This window comes from Lampetra fluviatilis, chromosome 10 (assembly GCF_964198595.1).
Source record: "Lampetra fluviatilis chromosome 10, kcLamFluv1.1, whole genome shotgun sequence".
In the NCBI taxonomy this organism is placed as follows: Eukaryota; Metazoa; Chordata; class Hyperoartia; order Petromyzontiformes; family Petromyzontidae; genus Lampetra; species Lampetra fluviatilis.
The window spans coordinates 1,082,216-1,104,645 of NC_136284.1; the positions used below are offsets into that span (position 1 = coordinate 1,082,216).

Sequence of the window (22,430 nt, forward strand, 5' to 3'; positions counted from 1 at the left end):
CATTTTGCCCAAGAAGTCCGTCCCCAGCAGGCACGGAACCGCCAGCGAGGAGGAAACAAAAATCGGGCCCGACAATTTGATATCCCCGATACAAATTTGCGCTCGAATCTGTCCAATGATGCCAAGAGAGCCCCCGTTAGCAGCATAGAATGGGACGTTAACCGGCAGTAAAGGACGGCTCTGGACAGGTAGAATATTGTAAATGAGTTCGGAAATGATGGTCGCCGATGCCCCCGTATCGACCAGGATGCGTACCTCCACCCCGTCAATGTGTCCCACCACGGCCGACGACCCCGACGACGCGGCCACAACGCGATGGGCCAACATGGACCACTGCCTGGGTTCGATTTGAGTCCCCATAGTGGTGCGTGTTGGCCCGTCGCAGCGCAATGTCGGCCCCCCGTTCGTTGCGGTGTGCGAGTGTGTGACGAGTGTGTGCTTGGGCCAAACATGAGGGGTGCCGCGACTCGCCGGATTATGTTGATGGAGCTTGGGAGGAGGAGGGCCGGCGTCCTGTCGAGGCGTCGTCCCGCGCTGCCGAGGAGAGCGGCACCCCGAGGCGACATGGCCCCGGACGCCGCAGTTGAAGCAACGCGGGAGCGCCGGCAGCGATGACGGACGGTCGAAGCGGCTCGACCCATCCCAGCCCGACCGTGCTCCCGTCCCCTGCTGCCGTCGACGGTCGACGGCGTAAACCTCCTCCGCCGGGAGGGTGGCTGCAGCCACCGCACGCCCGGCCGCTGCCCTGCTGGCTTTCCGACGCTGTGACAGCAGGATGGCGTGGAGGAGCCGCGCAGCCTGGAGGGAACTCATCTCCGTGTCCTCCTGTGCAACGACGGCGATGTCCAGGTCGTCTGCCAGCAGGAAGATTTTTTCTGTGACCATGGCGTCCACGCCGTCGTCGTCCATTCGAGGGAAGGCCGTCTTCGCCAGGAGACTCGTCCTGTACGCCAGGGGCGACTCCTTTGCACCCCGCTGGCGATCGTAAAACTGCTGCCTGCATTCCGCTGAAGGTCCGTAGACCCCGGCCAGCAACTGCAGCGCCATCTGTAGCGTGGAGCGCTTCTCCCTCAGCGCCGATGTAAGGGCGGCGAGTGCGTCGCTGTCGAGGAGCGCCGGCAGCGCGCAGAGAGCCTCAGCATCCGACCACCGTGCCATTTCTTGGTGGGCGAGGAAGCGTCGCTGGAAGCCGCCCCAGTCGCCCTCTGCGCCAACAAACTCTTTGAGCGGAGGCAGCCATTGGTGCAGCGCAGCGGTCGCCATGGAAGCTCGCAGGCTGCTGTCCCCGTAACTCGGCTGCACTTCGGCGCGAACGGCAGATGGTATCGCCTGTCGCAGCCGTGATGACGCTCCCTCCGCTGGCGGTGACGCGGCAGCCCCAGCGAGAGCGATGTTGGACCCGAGGTTCAGGCCGGCCACGCCCTCAGCAGCTGCTGCAGCGATGGCGGGAGATTCAAAGTTTGAATCCGTTGAGATGGCGGGAAGGCGCATCGGACGTCGGTTCTCCTCGCCCCGTGGTGGTCCACCAGCCCCCAGCCGCGTGATGTGTTCGAGTGTGGCGGCAGCGGCGTAAAGCAGCTCCGCCAGCCTCGCGTGAGCCAGCCTCAGCCCTTCTGATGGCGGCTCCTCTTCATCCTGATGCCCCGGTAAGAATGCGTCCGGCCCCGGCTGCACGATGTCTTGTTGAGCCGTCTCGGGCTCGACAATTTCAGCGGTCTCCTCCACCTGCGGTACTCTGGCTCGAGCTGTCCGGCGCGTGTCCATGTTCGTAGTTGTTCTGACACCAGATGAAGTACCGTTGATGACTCTTGGACACCGTTGGTGAGGCACACGTATTTATTCCGTACAAGTAGTCACAACTGTGGACATACAATACTAGAGGGGGTATCGGCCCCCTCACCCGGCTAGCTGGGAATACACTGCTAGCTATCTCTGACCTACCTCCTAGTCCTCCACTAACGGGCTAGGGGAGGCTGTCTGGCCCGACACTGGTAAGTCGGGCTACGGTACCCGGAGTCCCAGAGCACTAGCTCTGGTTCTCGGGACCACGCCGCTGGCTCGGTCCTGCGCGGCCCTGACAAGGGCGGCGTCCCAGGGGAGTCCAGGGCTCTAGCTAGACGATCTTCGGTCTTCACTGGTTTAGCTTTAACATTCTCCCCCGAGCCCTCTGACACATCCCCCTTTATACTCCACCCCCGCTGAGGGGTGGGGCCCCGGGCTGCCTGGTGCGGACGTCGTTGAGAGCACCCCCCCCGTGCACTCACGTAGCCCCGCCCACTGTGTTTGTTTCCCATAAGCTGCCATGCATAACGGCTCTCTCTCTAACACCCCTACACATGTAATGAGTGGGCCCTCATCCAGCAGTGGACTGACAAACGGGGACATGCATGCACACCATACCGACGCTGAACCTGGCGTCTGCGGTAGAACGTGCGGTTTTGCGAGCGAGCGAGTGTGGCGCGTGGGTCAACGCACCCGCTGCTGGAAATCGTCCTCCTCGGACTCAGAGGTGGCCTCGGCGGGCCCGGGGGGGCGTGGTGGAGGGGTGGAGGTCTTCGGGGACGGGCTGTGAGCTCTCCTCTCCTCCTCTCCGGCTTCCAGTAGGCGCACGCGCAGGGACGCTGCGGGAGACCGTGCACGGTGGTCAAACACGGCGTCCCATCTAGCTGGCGGCCGGCTGCGAGCGCACCGCCGCGACGGGAAAGCCAGGTTCCCGTGAAGCCCGGAGCGACGCCTCACCCTGAGAGAACTGCGTGGAGACGATCTCGGTGATCTGAGATGTCAGCTTCTGGATGAGCTCCTCCGACAGGAAGATGGGGCTGGAGGCTCGCGAGTCTCGCTCTTCCGGCACCTGCAGCTCCTCCCTGACGCGCTCCACGGCCCGATCTGCACACGGGCGCGAGCGGCTCGTTAACGTGATAAGCGCTTGGCTCGCTAATGCCAGATAAATCACAGCTCGGTGGCCTTAGGCAAATCCCTGTTGGGGACGGACGAGCTCACAAATCCCAGCCGCACACACGAGACTCACCGCTGCTCTTCTTGGGCACTTGTCCTGCAGCGTCACCTCCTGTCGACCTGACAACAAACAGAAGAATCATTAAACTGGCATTTGCGACTGGATTGCTGAGTGCGCTCCTGCGCAACATGATGAGGCCGTTACCGCTGCCGCACATTACCTCCAACCTTGAGAGAATTCCTGCTTAGTTACGTGGACGTGAACAGCTCCGTGTCTTGGTTATTTAATTAAACCGTCGTCTTTTTTTGTCTTGTAAATCTGTCCACACAGAAATATTCTGAGGCACGTAATGCTCTCGTCCATGGTCAGTATGACCAAATCTAAATAAATTGTTCATTTTATGGTGAGGTCGAGGCGGACGGAACGTCCACACGCACGCGATCTTGGTGCCGTCGCATGAAGGCGGCACCAAGGAGGTGGATGTGCTCAGCCCCAGCCCCCCCCCCCCCCCCACTTCTCACCACCCCTCCCACCTCTTGAGGATGTAAGAGAGATGCTCGTGCTTCATCGCCGACCGCACTTCGCTGTCCCCACTGGGCCCTCGATCTGGAGGAGCAACGGTGAAATTGCGTCAAGACCACCGCAACCACCCCAACGACCCCCCCCAGCGTCGCGCACACGCCTTGCGCGTCACAGTCGAGGGCAGCCACTCCGCCATGACAGTAATGCCCATCGCATGGCAGTCAAACCGCCAGTTTCATTCTCAGACCAGGAATTTCGGCAAAATACACGCAATGCCAAATTGAACGAGATGGTCTTTCGTTGGTGACTGGGCTGAAACCATCAACTCGAGAGCCCGGTTTAACCACAGGTGGCCGCCTGGGTTCAAACCCAGGACCTTGGCCGCGCCAGCTCAGCGCTATGACTTCCGTGCCAGGCGGCCGGCTGCCTCGAGCCGTGGGTGACTTCAATGCTCAGCCGATTGACATCTGCACCCTCCTTTAAAGACGACAACGCCGTGCCGGTTTGGATGGCGCCCTCGCGAGGCGTACCGGGCAGCACCTCCACGTTCGCCGTGCAGATGGCCTGCCCCGCGACGTTGCTGGCGATGCAGGTGTAGCTGCTGGCGTGGTGTGGTGCCACCCGCGGGATGCACAGGCTGTGTGCGGGCGCGCTGCTCGTCAGACGAAACCCTTCCGTCGTCGCCTTTATCCGGTGCACCTTGTCTGGGGACTCCTCCTTCAGCCACGTCACCAGCGGCTCCGGGCAGCCTGGGCGCACGGAGAACACGCCGACCGGCATTTTGCTTGCGTCGTCACGAGGTGGGCGGTGAGGGGGGTTGTGAAGGGGGGGAGGGTGGTACGGCATGGCAGGGGGCTCCACATGTTCCCCTGCCGGGTGCCTCCCGCAGACGACCTTTGGCAGCAGCGTCACCTGCAGTGGTGGACCATGCGGATGATTTCATCCAGCAGCAGAATGAGAATGGCTTAAGGTGTGTTGTTGCTGCTGTGTGTAAAATGTCTAACGATGCAGATTTGTTTGGCTGACATGTATTTTTGCACTCACGATGCATTTATAAAACTGTGTACCACACATAAGAGATGGGGAATATGAATCATCATCATCGTCGTGCATAAACACGCTTATACAATACGCTGGCTGCAACCCCACAGAGGCCGTCACTGGGGGCTGGGGGACGCGGGGTGAACCCCTGGTGGAGGCGAGGGAGGGCCGGGTCCCCGTACCCTCGAGGATGACGCCGAGTGTGACGCTCGCTCCGCGCGGCACGCGCCTGTTGGTGAACCTCTCGAGGAACCGCGGTGGCACCAGACTCTCCAGCGCTGGGAACGGCAGTCCGCGCGCACACACACACACAGAAAGATAAAGACAAAGATCCCCCGTGTGGTCTGTAACAGACTGTAGGGGCACGTGCTGTTAGCGAGCACCTATGAAGGCCGGCACAGCACACGAGGTGGGTGGCCAGCACCACGCCCGGCCGCCTTTGTCTCCCTAGTTGCGATGTTCACACATCGCACCAGGTACTCATTTGAGGCCCAGGACCGGTTTAGATTATCGTCACTGGTGTTGGCCGTGAGCGGGAGTCGAACCCGGTTCGCCAGGTTCGTAGCGCAGCACACTAACAGCTACCCTACCACTCCCCACACATACACACACACGCACACACAACAACAACAGCCGCCATTTGCCACTAAGTGGCGGTGACATCCCCACGGCGAAGGCTCACTGACAGGAGGTCACGGGACAGACCCAGGTGCCATGGGTTGACTGAGATGACTGGCAGATGCACCAGTTGTGCCCCGCACTGTGCCAACTGTGTCACGCACACACACGTACGCAACACACGCCCGTGTCCGTACACAGGCCTGCACCCGGCAGCATCAGCACCATGGCCAACCATGGCTGTGTCATAGTTTACACAATTTCCACGTTTTATTGGCTACAGTTTGATGCAGTTTGTATTCACAAAACATCTAAATATGAAAGCAATGTGCAGACGCTGACCTAAACGCTCCTGAATATATAATTGGCTAAACATCCTGGTGCAGGAGCATCCTTTAAAATAAACTTGAGACGCAGCCGGGCTTTCCCGGATAAGTATATTCCACGGCGTCCGTTCATCAGCAGAATGACAATGGGTTTTCATGTTTCACTTTTTCGCAAGGATTTAAAGTATTTGCACGTCTCCTGCAACGACTGAAAAGGCCGATCCTGGGACGACAGAAGCTGCTATTGCATTTGTCGCATCTGTGATTGGCTGCAGTCCTGTCATGGCTTGATGACTTCTGTTTGTTGACGAGGCTGCCTGATGGTGCCTTGCGCTGAGGGCACGCGTTCGTATGGGGGGAGCTGTGCCGTGATCCTGTGCGCCTTTCTCTTGCCAGAACTTTGCATTCATTGACGTTGATGTCAGAGTCTTTTGAGATTCACGCGTGTGCAACGTCCTTGAATTAACGTTTTGGGCGACCCACAAGTCTCTTGCCATTTGATATCTCAAATGTATTATTAGAGTCTCTTCGTGGAAACTGTTCTGCTACATGCAACTTGTCTGATTTGTTGCAGAAGTTGGTGTGTGTGAGTGTGTGTCACAGCCATTATTGTTCATCTTATCTCACCTTCACCCTTGGGTCTCACTTCTGCCTTTGCTTCCGCAGTCTCTGGGGCTGGAAGGTGGCACAATATCCACCACACACACACACACGCGCACACACACAATGAAGTGCTTCTCAAATTCTATCTCTCGACATTGAGAGAATCCCTCATTCAGTAACCGATAGATCAGGGTGCAAAATGTGGCAGTGGAAGGTGAGCGGTGGGAGGTGAGGGGGGGAGGTGAGGGGGGAGGGGGGTAGTGGAGGTGAGAGGGGGGGGAGTGGAGGGGGGGAGGTGAGCGGTGGGAGGTGAGGGGGGGGGAGTGGAGGGGGAGGTCAGGGGGGGAGATGAGGGGGTGGGAGGTGAGGGGGTGGAAGGTGAGCGGTGGGAGGTGAGGGGTGGGAGGTGAGGGGGGGAGGTGAGCGGTGGGAGGTGAGGGGGGGGAGGTGAGGGGGGGGGAAGATGGGGGGGGGAGGGGGTGGAAGGTGAGGAGAGGGAGGTGAGGGGTGGGAGGTGAGGGGGGGAGGTGAGCGGTGGGAGGTGAGGGGTGGGAGGTTATTGGTAAGTTGCGGGCAGTGGAGAAGCCGCAAGTGGCGTTTGGCTGACCCTGCAGGAGGAGGAAGGCCGAGGTGTAAACGCAGCCGGCCATACTGCTGGCGCACACGGCGTACTCCGCGAAATCCTCGGGCAGCAGGGGGTCGATCGTGAGCACGTGCCGCGTGCCCACCTGACACACCTGCAGCCGCTGGGAGCTGGGCAGAGGCCGCCCGTCCTTGAACCAGTAGAGCCGCGGGGCTGGGGAGCCTGCATGCCGTGCAGGGCGGGGAGCGCGAGAGCGCACGCAGCGATGATGCAGACGGGAATACCAGGGTGGACGGACACGGTCGCTCACACCGACATGGGCACAACAAACAGACAAATATCCCCCGCGCAGCTTTAATAGGCTGTTGGGCCAAGTGCTGTTAGCGAGCACCTTTGAGGGCTGGAATGCCACACGAGGGGGTGGGTGTCCAGCACCACGCCCGGCCACCTTTGTCTCTCTAGTGAGGATGTTTACACACTGCACCAGGTACTCATTTTAGGCTGGATCGACCTAACGGAGGCCCAGGACCGGTTCAGATAATCGTCACTGGTATTAACCGTGAGCGGGAATTGAACGCGCGTCGCCGGGTTTGTAGTGCAGCGTAGCGCTAACCACAAAGACAACGCAATAGACGCACAGACGTGGACAAAAAGAACCTGCAGGACAGGACACATGGACACCAACATGAAGACATGGACACACACACAAGTATAAGGATATGTTGGCACGGACATACTGATATGGACACACAGACAAGGGTACAATCAAGAAGAGACAGACACAATGACAAGGACACAGTGAAATGGACAGAGACACAGTCACATAAACATAGACACACTCAGAGGCAGAGCCCTAACCCACTCATGCAGACATACGGACGCATTCGTAGACGTCCAGACACGCACGGGACCACCGACTCTAAACGATCCACAGTGCAGAGAGACCGGCACCCACGTGCCAACAAGCACCAGCGAGCTGAGCAGCGCCGCGGCTGCTGTCGTGCGTGTGCGTGGTGCGTGTGCGTGGTGCGTGTGCGTGGTGCGTGTGCGTGGCCCGCCCACCTGTGACTCTGACGGACAGGCTGACGTTCTGAGCGCCAGCGGACACATAGGTGTCTTGCAGTTCCTGTGTAAACTGGGGAGGTTCTTCCTCCACCTGAGACTCAAGAACCTTCTCCGATTGGTCCCTGCGAGCGAGAGGCACACAGAGCCGTTCACCCAGCAAGGCCTCACAGAGTCACGAGATAATTTTTTCAGGAGGGTCCTGCCAAGTTTTTAGCAGTAGGAAGTGAGCTTGTTAAATGTAACCCTAATTGAGTCATTTGCAGTAAAATGTTCACCATTGTGATGTTTGGCTAATTTCAGCTGCAGTGGATTTGTTTTAGCTACGGAAAGAAACCAGAAAAGCTGAAGAACAGGAGGAGAACGTACAAACTCCACACAAAAAGGCACCCATTCGGGAATCAAACCCAGGTCCTTCTTGCCATGAGGCACGAGTATGGCCACCGTGCTACCCTGCCGTCCTAATAACGACGATTGCCGCACCGAGGCTCTGCTGGATGCTGGTGCAAACTCCTGCGACCCGCGCTCACCTCGATAAAGTAGCACCAGCAGCGGCGAACAGGCCCGCTCCACCGGCGTCCCCGGATGCTGCGGGGACAATGAACAACGTCACTAGGACACAGCGGCCGGCGATGGCGCTTTCCAGAACGCGCTTCTCGCTCGCACCAAACCCCCGGCGAAGTGCCTTTGGTAACATTGCGCTCGACGACCCACCGAGAAATCAGAGGGCGCGATCGGCAAATCCGTAGCTCACCGTCCAGGTGCAGCTCCGCACGGCTGGAGGCGATGCCGGCGCGGTTCTCGGCCACGCAGCGGTACACGCCGGCGTCCTGGGGCCCGCACGCCTGGATCACGAGCCGGTGCCTCCCGTCCTCGCGGGCGCTGATCTCGTAGTGCTTGCTCGTCTCCAGGTGCCGCCCGTCCTTGTACCAGCGCACGACGGGGGTGGGTAGTCCGGCCACGGCGCAGTGCAGCGTCACTTGCTGGCGCAGCAGCAGCTCCTGGCTCCGCAGCTTCCGCAGAAACCAGGGCGCTGCCCGACAAAGACACAGCATACATCAACACCAACCATCGCATCGCAACATACATCAACACCAACCACCGCGTCACAACATACATCAGCTTAGTAATTGTACGTTTCCCACTGTTAATTACAAGCCATGCGGTGACGGTGCAGCTCCGCTATTCGATGTGCAGTCCCACACCTCGCGGGCATTGCTGTTGATGCGCCGACAGTGCGTGCGTGGGTGCCCTTCAACAGAAAGGGGCCCCGTTGCACAGGCCGCGTGCTCGCCTACCGCTGTCGTTCTGCCCGCTGGCGCTGTGCTCGCCGTGCTCCGTGGGAAGCCTCGGGCAGGAATGCGCCAGCACGTGCCCGAGAAGCAGGCGGCGGCGCCTGGTGGCCGGGCTCGGCAGGACGGGCTGCTTGCTGACGCGCACCTCGGCTGCCCCGCCGGGACCCTTCTCCAGCAGGTTCACCTCCACCGGCGAGCCCTGCGCACCGCGCCGCCACAGCACAGTCAGCAGCACGCCCTCCGCCCACTCGCACCGTCGCAGAGCGTACGGACTGCGGCGATCGATCTCCCACACTCAGATGATTACATCAGACTGCGTACGTTTCATACGTGTCTATATACACACATGTGATCTACTGGTTCATTCACACAAAGTGAAGGGGCGAGGGGCAGGAGTTCTCAAGCTCCGTCGCTTGGGAAGCGTCGCTTGTATCATTGAAGGATCTGCCAAGGATCCGGGCCAAACAAACGACAGCTACATGGATAACCATTACGATGAAGCGGGAAGATCTGGCTATCACTAAAGTAAATCAACATCAGTGATGATCAATCCACTGTTGGATGATGGCCAAGTATACGAAAACAGCAACACACATCTCAATGTTAAATGAAAAAAGACTGGCGGGGGCGATCATGCGACTTGTCACGCTGGTGACCTGTAGTCCAAAGAGCTTGCGGAAGCTCCCGGCTGCCAGGTGTGCCTCTCCCGCGTCCAGGAAGGTGATGTAGATGTAGTTCTCGTCCTCGCGGTATGTCTGCTCCGACGTCAGCTGCTGCTCCTGCTGCGTCTCGTCTTCAGCCTCGGGGGTGGCCTCGCTCGGCTGCGGACGGGAAGCACCTCGTCACTCTCGTCCATGGGTCAGAGCGAGCGGCACCGCGTGCCCTTGTCGACCGTAAAACCAGCGGGTTGAGGAGGCTCGTTAACGTGCGTGGATTATGTAACGTTTTGCCCAGTATTTACGTAGCGGTATGGAAGCTGACACGGTTTCTCGGTGGGAGCAATGTGTCTGCTTATTTGCTCTGGTTTGTGTCTCCAAATTTTGGGCAATAATCTTTAAATCTATGTGGTTGGTTTTCAACAAGGTCCCTAAAAGCAAAATAACTTTTCACTGCAGGTTGGTTCACATTGGATCATCTCTACAGGAGTTATCATGTCCCCCCCCATTATGACTGGATGACAGAGCTGATGCATATAAATGTTTTCAACCTCAGTTAGAAAGCATAGCCATTGAAATCGGTGACATCGAAGGCAATGTCCTACAGGAAACAAAATGGCCTCAGGGGTATTACACCTCCGGCTTCTGCACACCTTGTGCGTTTGCGTGCGTAGCTGTGTGCACGCGCGCATGCTATTGCACCTCTTCGGTGTAGGACTCCTCGGTGGACTGGCGCGTGATGAGGAAGCGCCGGAGGCTGGTGCGAGTGGGCTCCAGCAGAACGGGCCCCTGAGCGTTGCCTGCCTCCGCCTGCGGCTCCTGCTCCTTTTGGCTCCTGTAGTCGCGAAACACCGCCTGGCACGCGCACGGGCAGGGGCTCTCCATCACTTCGCTGCCCACCAACTCGCGCCACCCTACCCCGCCTCACCACCCGCCAACTCACTCGGCCCCCGTCGAGGCCAGGCCTTCATCTGAACACGGCGGTCTCATTGAACTCTCTCTGGCGTCTTGCAAAGCTCAAGCCAGGTGGGGCCGGACAGATGTCATTTTCACCATGTCTGGTTTTTCAAATTCACCGTGGCTGGTAGGCGTTTATATAACGTCACAGCGGGCAGGCATGACAGACCAAGAACATATAAGCAACGGATGACACAAGCGATGGTTCGAGATGGCCAGAGGGGTTGAGTGATAGACTAAGAGTCAGTGGCCCCATAAGCAACCAAGGCAAAAATCACCTCTTGTGCGAGTAGTGGAACCAGGTTGGTGCTTTCCGTGTAGTGGTCCGGGGTGATATTTGCTCATCGCACACAGTAGCCGAGGACCTACCTCCTGCTGCTCTTCCCGCTGCTTCTGCTCCTTCTCCTCCACCTCGGCGCTCCGTGGTGAGCGTTCCGTGTACTCTACACACAACACAGCGGTGGTGGCGGCGCCACGCTCAGCAGAATGCAGGCACTGCTGCGCCAGTCTGTGCTGGATGCAGGAGGCTCAATGGAAAGATTGTGTTATGCCCGCAGCTCCAACACTACTGGTTTTTCGAAGGTGCAAACATCAAATATGTACCCTTTAACTGAGCAGGGGATGGCACGAGCAATTCTGCTCTTACTCTTTTAAGTACAGCCGTCCACAGTGAAACACAAACATTTTCCATCTCCAAATAGAAGCAGCTACACAGCCAACCGTGGAAATCGCATGGATGTAAAGTCAACGCAGATAAAAAGCATTTCGTACATTTGATATTTTCACCATTCTCGTCGCGCGAGGCTATCACGAAGGTGCTGTTTTTCACATAGTCAGCAGGAGTTTCACTGCAGGGGGTGATGTTGCTGTACTTAATCCCAATTTTCAGTGCAAAGTTTTCGAATTAGGCAAATTTGGACCATGACGCTGGGCACGTAATCGCCTACCCTTTTTGAATTATGTCACATCTTTCCCATGGCTGACGTAGATGCAGTGCAACTACTACAATTTCACATTCAGGTGGTCAAGCCAGATGACCGCATCAGGAGCAGCGGAGTGTTACACCGGCAAGCACTTGGCACGTGTTGATGTCCTCGTAAATCATCACTGTGATAACCAGGGCCGGCCTTCCAGTCGATCTGCGAATCTGCCCGTCGATGGGCGAGCGCGCCGCCGCCGGGGTGCCGTGTGAGCGAGGTGCCGCGGCTCACCGAGGCGCACGCTCTGCGGGAGCTGCATGGCCTTGCTGCGGCCGTGCTGATTGACGGCGAAGACGCGGAAGCAGTAGGAGATGTCGGGGAGCAGGTTCTGCACGGTGAGCCGGGTGCTCCGCAGGGGCTGCCCGTGGCACGGGATCCAGCACCTGTCTGTCGACGGGAACATCTCCACCCAGTAGCCCGTCACCCTGCTGCCACGGTCCGCCTGCGGCGCCACCCACGACACCGTGACCGAGTGCCGCGTCACGACGATCACCTCGGCGTCCTCGGGCGGCTCGGGGGGGCCCGCTGTGAGAGGATGGGGGGGGAGGGGGGCCGATGGAAAATGGATGCGCACGGAGCCTCAGAGCAATGCCGTTACTTTGCTCATTGAGGGATTCCTGACGGTGCTTCGTGGAAGAGTGCTAATCCAGAAATAAGCGAGTTCCTCATTTCCAAATTACAACTTTAATTTTCACTGCGAGCAAGATGAGCTTTGTGACACCCTGCACGACTCTGAGGTGCGCGCTTGCGAGCACACGTAGGGGAATTCCTGTATCGGGTGTGTGTCGAGAGCATGTGCCTATATTGTGCATCGAGAGCACGGGTGGGCAACCCGCATGCGGCTCCTTAAGGATCGGCTCGTAGTCACATGCATTGAGGCTCTTGAAATATTACGTTTTATACCGAATTTGAAAAGAAATCGCTCTCGATATTTTGGTTACCGCCCCCTGAATTAGAGTGTGCCCAGGTTGAGCGTGTGTAGAGTGCACACGCCTGCCGAGACTATGTTTGGCGTGCGTGTTTCGACCGTGCGGCCAGGTTAAGTGTGTGCTTAGCACAGGCGCGTGAGCGTGCGCTTACCGGAGACCGTGAGGGCGGCGCGGGAGACAGCGTCCCTCGCCTCGCACTTCACCTCCCCGCTGTGCTGGGGCTGGGCGAAGTGGAGCAGCAGGGAGCAGGTGGCGCCCTCCTGTCTCCGCTCCCACAGGGGCGACGCATCGGCCTCCGCCCCGACCGCGACGCCGTTCACGAACCACGCCACTTCCGTGGGCGGCAGCGCGCGGTTGAACTGGCAGGAGAAGTGCGCCGGCTCTCCTGGCGCCACGCTCACGTCCGACAGGCCACGCCGCACCTCCGTGTGCCACGCTGCCTCGCCCAACAGAGAGATTGAAAAGAGGGACGCCCGCGTGAGTTGCAGCTTTCTCCACGCTGCTGACTGATCAAATCGCTAAAATACACAAAAAACAGTGCTCGCTTTGATGTGTTCTTCAGCAGGCCAGGAGGCACAATGATTTTGGCGACTGCTATCTGTGCTGTTTGTGCTATCTGTTGCCTGTGCCGCCTGCTGTCTGTGCGTTCTGCTGCCTGTGCTATCTTCTGTCCGTGCCAGTGCTACGTGTGCGTTTTTATTTTGTTCACATTGTCGGCTGCTCGTGCTGTCTGCTGGAGGTGCTGTGTGCTGTTTATATTGTGTAGGCCGTTAGCACTGCCTGCTGTCCGTGCCGGAGCGGTGCGACGTTAACGCGGGCGGCGCTGACGGTGGGCATTCAACCTGTGACCCCGAGGATGCAGGTGGTGACGGCATCCCCGCTCTTGCAGGTGTACATGCCGCTGTCGTCCAACGCGACGTGGCGGATGGCGAGGCGCGCGAGCGAGCCGTGCTGCTCCGTGACGACGCGCTCGCTGGGTGGCACCGCCGCTCCGTCCCGCAGCCACGACACGGCCGCCGGCTCCGACAGCTCGCACTCGAGGGTCACCGAGGACCGCTCCTCCGCCACCGTGTCCGATAGGGGTACCACCACCTTCACCGGCCGCTCTGCCGAGGGAGACAGGGAATGGTCACTCGCGTTGAGTGCTTCAGTCGCGGCCGTTCTTTAGCTGATGGCCATTGGTGGATAAAACAACATTAACATCGTTTATTTATCCAGGGAAGGTTTTACACGGATGTTTGTCCTTTCTTTTCAAGGGCATATTTCATAGGGGGAGGAAACTGAAATATACGGAGCGGATACCACTGAAGTCCCGCACAGACAAATTCACAAACCGACTTTCTGAACTGCCATCTACTGACCACCTATCTGACACGATGGCCCAACTAACACGTGGCGACGTTGCACAGGAGAAAGGTGGCGGCTGCACCGAGCCAAGCGTACTGTTCACGGTGAGCATCGCCGAGCTGGCGGCATGGCCGGCCCAGAAGCCGACGGGGCCTCCGTCCTGCGGGCCTGGGCTGAGCAGCACGAGCCTGTGGGTCCTTCCCTCCACCGTGATCTCGTGACTCGCGTCGCTCTCCAGCCGTCTTTCTCCCCGCATCCACCGTGCGTCATCGACGTGCTCGTGGGAGAGCTCGCAGGTGAAGCACGCCGCTTCGCCCTCGCACACCTCCGTGTCCTGCAGCTGCTGCACGATCTGGATGTCCCTCTCTGCAACAAGGGGTCAACAGCAGTCAGTTCGGTCACTATTTTTTCTGATGTTTTGCCGGCAGGTCATCGCCGTGAGTGCCACTGCCGTTGAAGACGAAAATCACCCCCTTTTTTCTTTTTAAATCATGGAGAGTGGTATTGCTCACAAAGACAAATATCCCCCGTATAGCCTTAACAAATTGTTGGGGCAAGTGCTGTTAGTGAGCACCTATGAAGGCTGGCACGGCACACGAAGGGGGTAGGTGGCCAGCACCACGCCTGGCCGCTTTTATCTCTCTAGTGGGATGTTTAAACATCTCACTAGGTACTCATGTGAGGCTGAGTCGAACTAGGGGAATCCCAGAACCCGTTCTACGCGTGGCCAGGAACCGAACCCAAGTCACAGGGTTCGAGGCGCATTACACAAAACACTGCGCCACCTCTCCCCCCCCAATGGAAGCCACGAGCGCGCACGCGCGTGCGCGCACGCGTGGGAAAGTCACCCGTGACGGTGAGCACCGCCGAGGTGTGGTCGTGCCCTGTGTGGCAGGAGTACTCCCCGGCGTCCAACAGGCTCAGCTCAGGGATGAGCAGCACAGCCGAGCAGCCGTCGCGCAGGAAGCCGTGCTTGTGCCCCGACGGGAGCGGCGTCGCGTCCTTGCTCCACGCGACGGGCACGTCCGCCCGCGATAGCTCGCACGCCAGCGTCGCCTCCGTCTTCTCCTCCTGCACGAGGTCCTTCAGGCCCTCCGTGAAGACGGCTACTTTTTCTGAGGATCAAGAAATGTATCACCTCTGGCTTGCGTGTGTCAGCACGCGACTCTGTGGTAAACGGTACCAGCTTTCCCTACACCTCAAGCCTTACTCACGAGAACGAGCTTCGAATACAACGATCCAGCACTCACGGATTTACTCCAGTCACTCGCTCAATGACGGTCAGTCACCTCCCTATCGCTCTTCTGTCGCTACTACCACGGTTATTATGAAAGAAAAAGAAGAATGGGTTTTACCTTTTCTGGCAATAAAACAGGTGTTAAGAGGTTCAAACACCGAATAGAATCCTTTTGCAAGGAATCATGTCCGCATTAACCACACGTAATTGTAGTGAACATGCAAACGAACATGCTCTGATAATGTGTGCATTGTCTTTGAAACTGATTGCCCGACACCAGAGACAGCCTTATTTAGGGCCTAGTCTCACGAGCGTCAGACCAGAGACCAGAGAACGCCACAAGGTGAACAGTACAGAGGCAATGCACTACCAGATAATTTATAGCTCGGGGTGAGCAGTTTCAAAGAGAATGCATTGATAATTATCAGAGCATGCTTGTTTGCATGTTCGCCACAAGTACATGTGGTTAATGCAGACTTGATTCTTTATAAAAGGTTTCTATTTGGTGTTTGAACATCTTAACACCTGTGTTATTGCTAGAAAGGGTAAAACCTATTCTTATTGTTTTTCATACTTTGATGTTGGCAAAAAGGTCCCATTTTGTACCATGGTAATTGTTCAAATGATGTGCACTCGTTTATTCCTCCACCCATGTTGAGGTCTACCAGACTGACTGTTTTGCCTCACTCATACTGTGTTCAACCACCAAACTGCAGGTCACGACACTTCCCTTTCTGCTTCTCTCCTTGCAATACAAGACTTTGGAATCCCCTCCCATCATCTCTTCCGCCAAGTTCTTACAACTGCTCGTGCCCTTTCTTGCTGGCTGTTCGGAATTTTGGACATTTCAGCCTGTGCTCAACAACCGTGATTGAAAAAACCCCCCTTAAGAGTCATTCATTTGTGATCCTCGCACTGGCTGTGCTCCACTCGCATCCCTCACCTGTGACGGTGAGAGGGGCAGAGGTGCTGTCATCCTGCGTCTCACAGGTGTAGACGCCCGCGTCGTCCACCGCGACCGGTGCGATCCGCAGGCTCGCCGTGCCTTCGCTGTCCACCGCCATGCGCACGCGGTTGCCGGGCTCCAGCGCCGAGGCCTCTCTCCTCCAGCTCACGGGGGCCGTCTCGGAGAGGCGGCAGGACAGCGTGGCTTCATCCGTCTCCTCGACGGTGACTGGGAGCAGCGGCTCCACCACCAGCACAGGACGCCCTTGCAGGCGTAGCAACAGATCACCGACAAAGTGTGAAGGGCGCGGACCGCACACTCATCCCCTTTGCTCGCCAAAGCCAACAAAGCTCAGTCTGGGAATATGTTGGTCCAAAAACGTACACTAAAGCAACCTTACATTTCATGAAGCTCGGCAAAAAATATTAAGAATCTCAACTGACCATTCTTCTGCCTATGGAGGGGAGTTGATCTGCAATGTTTATTTGTTATGTCAAGGTTTCAGGAGTAGCCTGATGAATATTTGAACCGCTGCCGGCGAATGATCGAAGTGGGCAGTGGCGTTGCTTTGTGGTCTATGGTTTGAAATTGGTGACCACAGTCACACTGCAGGCGATTCGTAATTGTCCAATGCTGTAGAATATAACTGCCTCTGCCATAGGATGTTCTGTATGCGATTCACTGATGACTCCATCTATGGCAATCTAAAGACAGACTGTATGTATGTATGTTGAACTTCTTTCACACTGGAGGTAGCCAGCCACGCTAATCGGAAGTGTGGAAGAAGGACAACAACCTTGACACAAAAATTATTTCTATTGAAATGAGTTTTAAATCTAGATTTTAAAATGCATAACTCTCGTGGCTTTTTTATATTCCAGATGGCCACAGAAGCGTATCTAAAAGCCTGAAATGCAGTGACCATCTTTGTTGAATGGCGAGCCAAAAGCTGCTACGAGGATAACCGGAGTTCACGTGATGGTTCATGCTCCTTGACAAAATCAGCAAGGTATCGTGTTTAATTTGTGGCAATTACTGTGTGAGTAATGAGTGCCTTACTTTTAACGGTAAGTGTGGCGGAGGACGAGGCTCTTCTGGCCCGGAAGGTGAGAGTGCCAGAGTCCTCCAGGGAGAGTTGCACCATGGTGAGCACGTGAGTTCGCTCATCACGAACGCTCATCTGGTTAAGCTCGTTGTCCTGCAACCGTACGTCACCCAGCCACCACTCGACGTCTGCGCACCGATTCGACAGTGTGCATTCGAACGCAGCGCAGGCGCCTGGACACAGAACACGCCGGCGAGACAGCACCGCAGTGAGAGGTCCGTCTACTGTGAATACAATAACGGCTACGTAACCCTTAACACAGGGAACAGAAACACAAGCCACTCTCTCTCACCTGCAGTAACTTCCACATCCTGAATGCAGCCGAGCACCTCCACGGGAAGCTCTAGAAAATACAAAAAACAACAACCCATGGTCACCCTCAGGAAAAACAGACATGACATGCACTCTAGCAAAGTGAATTCAAGTACACACTGTGGTACACGTGCGCCAAGCTTGGAATAAGGGCCACAGTGAGAATAAAAGTCTCAATATGAAACAAACCCATTTATTATGTATGGCCAATGAAGTGTGCAATTAGACACACCTATGACATTGAGCCTGGCGGTGGTGACATCGTGGCCAGTGTCACAGGAGTACTGCCCAGCGTCGTGCAGGCCCAGGTGATGCAGGACCAGTCTGGCCGCTCTTCCATCCTGACTCATCTCACACTTTGCTCCAGGGTAAAGCACCCCACCATGTTTCAGCCACGTTACTGGGGCCTCTTCTTTGGACACCTCGCACACAAACACAGCGTCACCGAGTTCCTCTTCAGTCAGATCCTGCAGGCCCTTGGTGAACACCACTGGCTTCTCTGTACAAAGAAATATCATGGATGAACAAAAATTTTAAATAATATAAATAATATGAATGAAACATATTTTTGAAAATTAAAGTTGTTTTTAAAAGCTGAACCCACCCCACACAATGAGTGAAGCCGTGCTCTGCTGATCGCCGGCCAGGCAGCTGTAGCTTCCCGCATCCTCCAGCTCCAGTTTGTGAACGGTCAAACTTGCAGTGAAGTCCTTCTGGTGCACTTCAAATTTATCATCTGGCTGAATGGGCTGGGAGTCCTTCCTCCACTCCACATCCACTCTGGGTTTGGAGAGGCGGCAGGACAGAGTTGCAGAGCTGTCTTCCACAGCTTCAACGTTCTGTAGATGCTCCATGATCTGAAGTGGCAGCTCTGTTGGATATGAACAATAAGACCAGTTTCAAAACAATAACTTACACATGTAACGTCATTTTTTCGAAGATTACATTTTGTATTGACAAACCTTTTACACTCAGCCTAGCAGACGAGCTGTCACTGCCAACATGACAGGAATATTCCACTCCATCCTTCTTGGTCACACCAAGGATTGTGAGTCTTCCCGTTTTGTCCTGCTGCCATATATGGACCCGATCGCTGGCCTCCATCATTTGCCCAGCCTTCCTCCATGTGACCTCAGATGGTCCAGACAGCTCACACAGGAAGGTCACCTCCCCAGACTCATAAGCCTCAGTGTCCTGCAGTGGCTGAGTGATGTGGGCTGGACGCCCTGTGGATACAACATAATAATTTCAATTAAACCAATTATTCAAATATATTGCCTTACAGAAAAAAATTAAAACATTGAAAAAAATTAAAAGCAAGTGTAATTTATGGGCAGATATTGATTAAAAATTAGAAAAATTAACGCTTGTTATAAAATTAAAAAGCTTACGTTTGACAGTGAGTTGAGCAGAGGATGTTGCATTCCTTGCACTGAAGCTGACAGTGCCACTCTCCTCCACCGTGAGATGGTTTAAAGTCAGCACATGGGTCCTGCCATTTATGACATTGATTTCATTGAGCTCGTTGTTCTGTAGCGGTGTGTCCGCCAACGACCACTTGACTTCCTTCACATTAGCGTGGGAGATCTCACAAGTGAATAGAGCCGAGCCCTGCTCAAACACCTCACAGTCTTTCAGGGCCTTCATGATAGAGATGATGGGTTCTGAAAATGGAATTACATTACATTTCTGTGGGGTCAAAAGTGCAAATATATCATTTACATTGTCCTATTTTCTTTTACCAAAACGACCAGTAAAAATCACCTGTGACATTAAGCTTGGCGGTGGTGACATCATGGCCAGTGTCACAGGAGTACTGCCCAGCGTCGTGCAGCCCCAAGTGATGCAGGACTAGTCTGGCTGCTCTTCCATCCTGACTCATCTCACACTTTGCCCCAGGGTAAAGCACCCCACCATGTTTCAGCCACGTTACTGGGGCCCCTTCTTTGGACACCTCGCACACAAACACAGCCTCTCCGAGTTCCTCTTCTGTCAGATCCTGCAGGCCCTTGGTGAACACCACTGGCTTCTCTGTGAACACATTCCATGAAGGAATAACATTTAAAAGTCATACAATTCATAATTAATGTATGCCTTCAATATAAACAATGAAGTTGGAGCTGAACCCACCCCACACAATGAGAGAGGCTGTGCTCTGCTGATCTCCGGCCAGGCAGCTGTAGCTTCCCGCATCCTCCAGCTCCAGTTTGTGAACGGTCAAACTTGCAGTGAAGTCCTTCTGGTGCACTTCAAATTTATCATCTGGCTGAATGGGCTGGGAGTCCTTCCTCCACTCCACATCCACTCTGGGTTTGGAGAGGCGGCAGGACAGAGTTGCAGTGCTTTCTTCCACAGCTTCAGCATTCTGTAAATGCTCCAAGATCTGGACTGGCAGCTCTGTTGGATGTGAAACACAACAAAAGCTTAATAACTATAATGTACATATTCTGTGGTTTAATTGATTTTCATAAAAATTAAGAGTGGGCAAACCTTTTACAATGAGCTTGGCAGTAGAGCTGTCACTCCCAATGTCACACGAATAATCTCCTTTGTCGTCCAGGGTCACACCAAGGATTGTGAGTCTTGCCGTGTTGGCCTCCTGCCACATATGGACCCGATCGCTGGCCTCCATAACTCGCCCAGCCTTCCTCCATGTGACCTCAGATGGTCCAGACAGCTCACAAAGAAAGGTCACCTCCCCAGACTCATGAGCCTCAACATCCTGCAGTGGCTGAGTGATGTGGACTGGACGCTCTGTATAGACAAAATAAAAAGATAATTTGCTCAAATTATATCAGAATACATATTCAATCGTTCATGAATCATGGGGGATTTAATAAACTACACATTTTTTATGAATTGTTTGATAAAAATAGTAAATATGCTCGTCTACCAGATTCAAAACCTTACGTTTGACAGTGAGATGAGCAGAGGAAGTTGCATTCCTTGCACTGAAGCTGACAGTGCCACTCTCCTCCACCGTGAGGTGGTTAATCGTCAGCACGTGGGTCCTGCCATTGGTGACACTGATTTCATTGAGCTCGTTGTTCTGTAGCGGTGTGTCCGCCAACGACCACTTGGCTTCCTTCACATTAGCGTGGGAGATCTCACAAGTGAATATGGCCGAGCCCTGCTCATACACCTCACAATCCTCAAGGTCCCTGGTGATGGAGATGATGGGTTCTGAAATTGAAATCCAATTATATTATCGTCGGCAGGAAAAAGTACAATTGTATAATTACATTGTGCTATTATGTTTAAGCTAAAATGAGCAATGTGCTCTTGGACAGTGGAAGACATTTTCACTACAGGGCTCTTTTCATTCACAAGGCTATTGTCCATCGAGCTGCTCTGTGTTCGTCTGACCTGTTATTACAAAACTGAAACTAAACCATTTTTTTTATTTTACCAGGTCAGGCCTACTAAGCTACATCGTTATTTTTCAGAAGTGACCTGGCCACAAAAATTGCTCAATGAAGTCGCTTATCGTGTGGAAATTTATAATAACCAAATACTTTAAACGCATGCTCCTAAATGTGGAGGGGAAAACTGGAGGACCCGGAGAAAAATCCACGAAACAACAGGGAGAACATGCAAACTCCAAATATACAGCAGCAGGCATTAAGGGTTGGGATGGAAATCACGACCCCCTGTATTCCAGGCGAGGTAGTTAACATCTCACCACCGTGGCACCCAAAAAAACCTGCGATGAACGTTCTGATTGTCTATTAATATTTCCCAGATTTAGCACACAATATGCATCAAAGGCATTTAACGAAGCTGCCCCAAAGTGTTACAAACCACCTTGTTTCGCCTCTTGGCATCTGTATTCTACCATCTTTGTCTTCATATAAAAATACTTAATTAAAATCCCTGAAGTTTAAGTGTGAATGTAATTTTACAACATAATTGCTCTTAAGTGCGTTTTTAAAATCTGTTATTGTGGAATTATTTGATGTTGTCTGCCCTTGAATAAGAGTTTCTTAGCTCTACGGGCTTTGCTTGGGAAACAAAATTATGATTTTCATTATCATATAAATCACCTGTGACATTGAGCCTGGCGGTGGTGACATCGTGGCCAGTGTCACAGGAGTACTGCCCAGCGTCGTTCAGGCCCAAGTGATGCAGGACGAGTCTGGCTGCTCTTCCATCCTGACTCATCTCACACTTTGCCCCAGGGTAAAGCACCCTACCATGTTTCAGCCACGTTACTGGGGCCCCCTCTTTGGACACCTCACACGCAAACACAGCGTCTCCGAGTTCCTCTTCTGTCAGATCCTGCAGGCCCTTGGTGAACACCACTGGCTTTTCTGTGAATACATTCCATGAAAACATAATTTAATAATCATAAAATTCGGATTTCATTGACAAAAACAATACAATAATTGTTTTTTTACTCTTCTATCTGGCAACGAAACTGACACCTTTTTTTTACAAGGAGTCATGTTTGCATAGACCACAATACCTGCAGCCATAATGCAAACAAAAAACATAACTCTGATCATATATGCACAAAAAAAGGTGTCAGTTTTGTTGCCAGATAGAAGGGTAAAAAACCAATTATCATATTTTTTACTGGCAAATGAGGTTCCTATGGTGTAAATGCTTACCACGAGCTCTCATACTCTGATGGTGCATTGTCTTTGAGTTATGCGCCTTTTCGCGTCATCTGGTCCAACCCATGTGAGACTAGGCTCTAAGGAAAGCTGTCTCGGGTGTGGACCAATCAACGTCAAGGACAGTGATTATATGATCAGAGTTATGTTTTTTGTTTGCATTATGGCTGCAGGTATTGTGGTCTATGCAAACATGACTCCTTGTAAAAAAAAGGTGTCAGTTTTGTTGCCAGATAGAAGGGTAAAAAAACAATTATCATATTTTTTACTGGCAAATGAGGTTCCAATGGTGTAAATGCTTACCCCGAGCTCTCATACTCTGATGGTGCATTGCCTTTG

At 54.4% G+C, this 22,430-nt stretch overlaps 1 protein-coding gene across 1 annotated transcript in view; it reads right to left on the reverse strand.

Moving 5' to 3' along the window:
- Window positions 1-22,430, reverse strand: part of LOC144934358 (obscurin-like) — a 121,169-nt gene that overhangs the window by 13,077 nt on the left and 85,662 nt on the right. The window contains exons 101-128 of the mRNA XM_078860043.1: window positions 21,688-21,785; window positions 20,386-20,605; window positions 20,115-20,229; window positions 19,606-19,781; window positions 19,390-19,506; window positions 18,080-18,346; window positions 17,456-17,506; window positions 17,175-17,336; window positions 16,056-16,322; window positions 14,724-14,990; window positions 13,972-14,241; window positions 13,371-13,634; window positions 12,680-12,964; window positions 11,831-12,124; window positions 10,989-11,062; window positions 10,365-10,517; window positions 9,663-9,827; window positions 9,010-9,205; window positions 8,466-8,744; window positions 8,242-8,299; window positions 7,712-7,836; window positions 6,791-6,871; window positions 4,702-4,797; window positions 4,009-4,227; window positions 3,490-3,562; window positions 3,029-3,075; window positions 2,740-2,886; window positions 2,476-2,621 (exon numbers count right to left, since the gene is read on the reverse strand). Coding sequence (XP_078716169.1) covers window positions 2,476-2,621; window positions 2,740-2,886; window positions 3,029-3,075; window positions 3,490-3,562; window positions 4,009-4,227; window positions 4,702-4,797; window positions 6,791-6,871; window positions 7,712-7,836; window positions 8,242-8,299; window positions 8,466-8,744; window positions 9,010-9,205; window positions 9,663-9,827; window positions 10,365-10,517; window positions 10,989-11,062; window positions 11,831-12,124; window positions 12,680-12,964; window positions 13,371-13,634; window positions 13,972-14,241; window positions 14,724-14,990; window positions 16,056-16,322; window positions 17,175-17,336; window positions 17,456-17,506; window positions 18,080-18,346; window positions 19,390-19,506; window positions 19,606-19,781; window positions 20,115-20,229; window positions 20,386-20,605; window positions 21,688-21,785 — 4,712 coding nt within the window. The remainder of the gene's footprint in view (window positions 1-2,475; window positions 2,622-2,739; window positions 2,887-3,028; window positions 3,076-3,489; window positions 3,563-4,008; window positions 4,228-4,701; window positions 4,798-6,790; window positions 6,872-7,711; window positions 7,837-8,241; window positions 8,300-8,465; window positions 8,745-9,009; window positions 9,206-9,662; window positions 9,828-10,364; window positions 10,518-10,988; window positions 11,063-11,830; window positions 12,125-12,679; window positions 12,965-13,370; window positions 13,635-13,971; window positions 14,242-14,723; window positions 14,991-16,055; window positions 16,323-17,174; window positions 17,337-17,455; window positions 17,507-18,079; window positions 18,347-19,389; window positions 19,507-19,605; window positions 19,782-20,114; window positions 20,230-20,385; window positions 20,606-21,687; window positions 21,786-22,430) is intronic.